The sequence below is a fragment of the Numida meleagris genome, chromosome 3 (assembly GCF_002078875.1).
Source record: "Numida meleagris isolate 19003 breed g44 Domestic line chromosome 3, NumMel1.0, whole genome shotgun sequence".
In the NCBI taxonomy this organism is placed as follows: Eukaryota; Metazoa; Chordata; class Aves; order Galliformes; family Numididae; genus Numida; species Numida meleagris.
Window position 1 is genome coordinate 80,915,587 of NC_034411.1, and position 6,020 is coordinate 80,921,606.

The following is a 6,020-nucleotide window of genomic DNA, read 5'->3' on the forward strand; positions in this document are numbered from 1 at the left end:
GCAGGACAGAATGCACGCATGGGCAGGATCTGCAATGCAGAAACGAGAGGCTTATAGAGCACTTTCCTGAAGGGCAAACAGATTCTTCCTTCAGCTTCAAATAGATTTGTGTTCCATACAGTTCTGGCATTACTTCACTGTCTGCAATTACACATTGTGAATCACGAAACTGACTTTTGAGTACTGTTTGCATGTAGTACGCTCGGTATCCTTGCTACTGATTAAGTGTGAGACCAGGGACACGTGTGTGATTACGCTCTGTTTTCCTGTGCCACAGCCCGGGCTGCCCACCTTATCCCCGCCCCACCGGCACTGACCCCCAGAGCAGACACCCGCCATTTTCCCGCCGGCTGCGGGGCGGTACTTCCGGCCGCTTCCGCTTCCGCTGCCCTTGCTGCCGGCAGGAGGTGAAGGGACCAAGAGCCGAGATGTGGCGGAACCTGCTGGTGAGGGGCCCGCTCCGTCGGGCCGGCCTGATGGGCGGTAGGGGCAGCGGGGCCCGGGGGGCGATCCTGCTGCGTGCGGAGCCGGGCTGGGGCCGTGGGCGGAGGGCTCTGAGCACCTCTGCGCTCTGACTGCAAAGAGGTCTCGGGTTAGGGTACGGCGGAACGTCTTCAAGACCGTACGGGTGTGCTTCCGTGTTGGCTTGGGTGAAGCTGATGGCTCGTCCTTCTTCCCTCCGCTTCCGTCTTAATTTTAAAAGGAACGACTTCTGTACCATTGTGGATATAACTAGAAGTTTTCACTGTTTCTAAAACACCGTTTTTCCTTTATTTTAGAGTCTTCGCCAAGTTTCCCAGAGGACCATAAGCACTGCTTCACGCAGGCCGCTGGAGAACAGAGTTGCTGAGAAGCAGAAGCTCTTCCAGGTATTGCGTGAACACTTGACAATATGATGACAAGGCTTTAGCAGATTTTAATTGCTTGTATATTGTTTCTAGAGAGCTACTGAAAATCCTTTTTACATCTGTTACAATCAGTTAAATAATTGTAGTGCTTCAAACCAGTAAAGTTAATTTCTACAGGTACTGTTTGTAAATGCATACTTAACTTCCTGACACGAAAAATTTTTGCTCTGAAATGATTTTTGATCTTCAGCCTGGAGAAGAGAAGGCTGCGAGGTGATCTGATAGTGACCTTTCAGTATCTAAAGGGGAGCTACAGGAAAGAAGGGGACAGACTCTTTAGCAGGGTCTGTGGAGACAGAACAAGGGGCAATGGCTTTGAGCTCAGGGAGGGTAGATTTAGGTTAGACAGAAGGAAAAAAATCTCTTACGGTGAGGGTGGTGAGGCACTGGAACAGGTTACTTAGTGTTGTGGTTGATGCTCCGTCCCTGGAGACTTTCAAGGCAAGGCTGGATAAGGCCCAGGGCAACCTGATCTAGCTGTGGTGCCCCTGTTTGTTGCAGGGGAGCTGGACTAGATGGCCCTCAAAGGTCCCTTCCAACTCTAAGGATTCTATGATTCTATGATATTGAGCAGTGGGTACTGTACGATGGTATAGAATACTCTGAAATGGGATGGAGGAACATGTCCTAGGAAGAAGTGAAGGTCAACAGCAAAGTGAGAGGCGAGAACTACACTGAAGAGTCAAACTGGAAATCTTGCAGATATGTCACATCTCATTGATGAGCCCCATAACTTTTAATGAGGATGTGGCATTATTATGCTTCACAGTTACAAAAGCAGTACAATTCTTAGAGGATTGGATTTTCTCCTAGAAAAATATTGAATCTCTAAAAACCCTTTCTGAATCATAGAATCCTTAGAGTTGGAAGGGACTTCTGAAGATCATCTAGTCCAACTCCCTTACAATGAACAGGGATACGACAGCTAGATCAGGTTGCCCAGGGCCTTATACAGCCTCATCTTGGAAGTCTCCAGGGTCGGAGTATCAACCACATCACTAGGCAACCTGTTCCAGTGCCTCACCACCCTCACTGTAAAAGATTTTTTCCTTATATCTAACCTAAATCTACCCTCTTTGAGCTTGAAGCCATTTGCCCTTATGCTGTCAAAACAGACCCTGCTAAACAGTCTGTCCCCTTCTTTCCGGTAGCTCCCCTTTTGGTACTGAAAGGAGATACTGAATGCATCTCCTCTGATTGCTATGCCATCTAGTGATGAGTAGTGGTTCTGCAAATGCCAAAGCAGTGGGTTCTTAAGAGTGTGTTCCCAGCTATGTGCCTTAACTTGGAGAAGTAATTTCTTACTGAGGGTAGGTGAGATTGGGCTTTAGCAGTGTGAAAGGGGCAAAGTGTTAATAGTTCAACAGTGCAGTAGTTTTCATATCTTATTGTGTTCCTTTCTGCTGAAAGAGAAGATCAGTCTTGTTGGGACACTACCTGAGGAATGGAGTGCTTGCTGAATGCTACATGAAGTGGAATATTGATAGGAGAGTGGTCAGAGTTTCTTTTTCTGCTGACGGATTATCTCTACATATTATATTGCTGGCCAAATACTGTTTCTTCCTCCATTTCCTTTCTTGTGTGACAGCAGGTTAAGTTGGGCAGGGCTCCTTGTCAACAGCCAGGGGCAGGCTTGAACTCCAGAGCAGCATGAACCTTGCCAGCATGGGTAAAGATCCTGTGGATCCACTGTTCAGGGAGTTTCACTTCAGATGGACTAAAACAGTCTCCTGTTTAAGAACAGGAGCCCGGAAGGCCAACTATGTTCTGGGCGGCATTAAAAGAGGAGTGGCCAGCAGGGAGAGGGAGGGGATTGTCCCCCTCTACTCAGCTCTTGTGTGGCCCCATCTGGAATACTGCATCCAGGCCTGGGGCCCCCAGCACAAGAAAGATGTGGAGCTCTTGGAACAGGTCCAGAGGAGGGCCACTAAGATGATCAGAGGGCTGGAGCACCTCTCCTATGAAGAAAGGTTGAGGGAACTGGGCTTGTTTAGCTTGGAGGAGAGAAGGCTCCAGGGAGACCTCACTGTGGCCTTCCAATACTCAAAGGGAGTGCACAAACAGGAGGGGGTACGACTGTTTACATGGGTGGATAGTGACAGGACAAGGGGGAATGGTTTTGAACTGAGACAGGGGATGTTTAGGTTAGATGTTAGGAGGAAGTTTTTCACTCAGGAGGTGGTGACGCACTGGAACAGGTTGCCCAGGGAGGTTGTGGATGCCCTGTCCCTGGAGGCATTCAAGGCCAGGCTGGATGTGGCTCTGGGCAGCCTGGTCTAGTGGCTGGCAACCCTGCACTTAGCAGGGGGGTTGAGACTAGATGATCTTTGGGGTCCTTGTCAACCCAGGCCATTCTATGATGATTAAGAACAGGTAATGGGAATAGGAGCAGCCTCTCTCTACCTATAGTAGAGTTCGAATGTTTTTTGGAGACTTATGGAAAGTTTTTAGGGGTGGTAATCACATACTGTGGGCCTGAGGGGGCTGGCAAATGGTGCCAGAAGGGTTCAAGCATGTACTGGTTGCTGTTTTAGAAATGAAAATGCACGCTGTTAGTACACTTTGATAGTAGGTGCGTACTTGGTACCAGACCAAAAACTTGAAAGACAAAGCTCAATCTAAATGAGGTTTTCAGGATTTTCAGAGTCTTCTGGAAGTTGTGAAGATCATTTGGGGACAGAAATCTTGTTCCAGGTAATTCTAGTTGTGTTAACCTAATGTTGCAGGAACTGCATTTAAATAATTTCTTTTTGTCTCTTGGTTTCTATTAGGAAGATAACGGCCTCCCCGTCTATCTTAAAGGTGGGCCGATGGATGGTTTGTTGTACAGAGTCACCATGTGTTTGACAGTTTTTGGTAAGGCTCATATAAAACACTTATGCTTTAGTACAGTTTCCAACCTGCTATGATTAAAATACTTTTTATGGTGCAATCTCCAACATGACCGGCACCGTACTATGTACTGGGTATTCCTTCAGGACTCATGTAAAGATGTTAGACGAAGCTAAAATAACTAATAAAGCTTATGCTGAAAAGAAGTAAAATGTAGTTATAACACACACTCGCACACCCTAGTTTTCTTGCTACCTTGACTCTTTTTAGTGCTTGTTGATACCAGAGTTACTGAGGTTTCACATGGTGTAAAAATTAGCATGCTATATCCAAAATTTATGGTACTGCCTATATTTAACATCTTCATTATTTGTTTGTATAGTTCTGTAATAGCCTCTAACTTGACTGTGTTGATCCAGGGAATTTTCTGTTCAGTTACCATTACAATGAGTAGCCATTAATTTATTGTCATTTATGCAAGTTCTGCAAACATCCCTCTCCCATTTTTTTTCTTTACTTTTATGCTTTTAGTCTTTTTATGCAGACTGTGAAGAGTTTTTTAAGTTTTTTTTGTTTGTTTTTATAAAATACAAATTGCAAAAAAAAAATTGTTGAGGTGTTAACTCAACAATTGGTGGAAGTGTGCTGTGTCTGAGTTGCAGTTGCTTATTGTCAGTATACTGGGAATGGAAAGCTGACTCGTAAGAAACTCTATTTACCATTCTGAAAGTATTTCTTTTGTTTCTTTTTTCAGGAACAGGCTATGTTCTTTATGAACTGATGATGGCTTCAATGCCCAAGAAGCAGAAATGACTCCAAGATGCCCTAGTGACTAGCATCTCTTCGTCCAATTCCATGTGACCGTGATGGCAGCTTATAGTTACTATAAGCATCTGGCTTCATGCTTGAAATAATAATTTAATTGTAACGTGTTAACTGCAATCAATAAAGCAGTTCTGATGTTGCTTTGAGGTGGTTTGGCCTATATCATATGTTCTCCATTAGAGTGCATTTTACTTTCAGCATGTGTGCTCTGAGTCGATCAATATGCAGAGCTCTTAAATTTCTGAATGTTTGTTGCTTTTTCTCAATATGGTTTATGTTAGTACTTCAAAGATGAGTTAAATGCCCTGAATCCTTTTAAGAAAGTGATACCTCCTTTTTATTACAGAAATTTTATCTTGCTTTGACTGAGCAAATTTATCTTGAAATAAATAATCAGAATTAGACTAAAGCACTAAACCTGCATGGAAGTGAATGTTGAGAATTTGGTAATTCTGCATTGTTGCTGTCAGCTCCAGTTGTTGGAAGATCGCCTGAGGATAGCAACTAATATTATTGAGTGTCATGTACTTAGGAACAACTTGTATCTGAAGTAGGTAATGCTGTTACTGAGAATGCCTGTTATATAAAAGCTGCCTCTAGGAAGCATCTTTAAATTGGTGGATAACGTGAGAATCATTTAACTCAAGCTACCCTTGTGGCTCTTACTGGGTTGACCATTGCAGTTGTTGAGGAAGCTCATTTCTGCTGTGCACCATAAAACCAGTTAGGTTTTACGGTCCTAAAGACAGTTTGGGCCTTTTTAGTCTTGCTGTCAAGCCAATACCTCGGATTTGCCGTGTGGTTCAAGTTGTTTTACTTCAGACAATCCAGACAATGCTGGAGCAGCATTCAAAAGTGTTTTCAGCTCCCACGCTTGTAGGTGGAAATGAGATGGGCCATGTCCTAGAAGGGTGTATTTTGGAAACACCATTCTCATAGCGTATGTGGGATATTCCCACTGTGCAATTCCATATGTGGAAAGTTTTTTAATAGTCCAGGGAGGTGAGAGGCATGTGCCAGGGGTGGGATCTCAGCATTCCCATCAGTCTCTCCCTCTGTTACTGGCATCTACAGTAACAAAACAGTCCTCTGTTTCCCTTTATGTTCTTGTTAGTCTGCTATTGACCGTTAAACAAACAGAACTTCTAAAAAAAAAAAAATTCATCAAAATAATCCATTGTTTCTCCTCTTAAGGACACAGTGGGTTTTTCAAAATGTGGCGATGAGCACAGAAGTCTAATTTCCTATTACAGTGCTATTTTAAGCCTCTTCTGGATTATGTTGGTTTAAAATTTTCATTGCTGCTCTGCAGAACCAGAATTTGCTTGTTAAACTGGAGGCAAATGGGAAGGGCCAGTGTGCTCAGATTAGGCTTGGGAATTAGGAAAATGTTCTTCACCAGAGCGTGGTGGGCACAGCCTCAAGCTGCCAGCGTTCATGGAGAGTCTGGACAAC

At 44.2% G+C, this 6,020-nt stretch overlaps 1 protein-coding gene across 1 annotated transcript; it reads left to right on the top strand.

Moving 5' to 3' along the window:
- Positions 295-4,711, top strand: LOC110395851 (cytochrome c oxidase subunit 7A2, mitochondrial). The gene is made up of 4 exons (XM_021390796.1): positions 295-446; positions 780-869; positions 3,680-3,764; positions 4,495-4,711. Exons 1-4 carry the CDS (start codon positions 429-431, stop codon positions 4,551-4,553), a joined length of 252 nt encoding a protein of 83 aa, XP_021246471.1. The 5' UTR covers positions 295-428; the 3' UTR covers positions 4,554-4,711.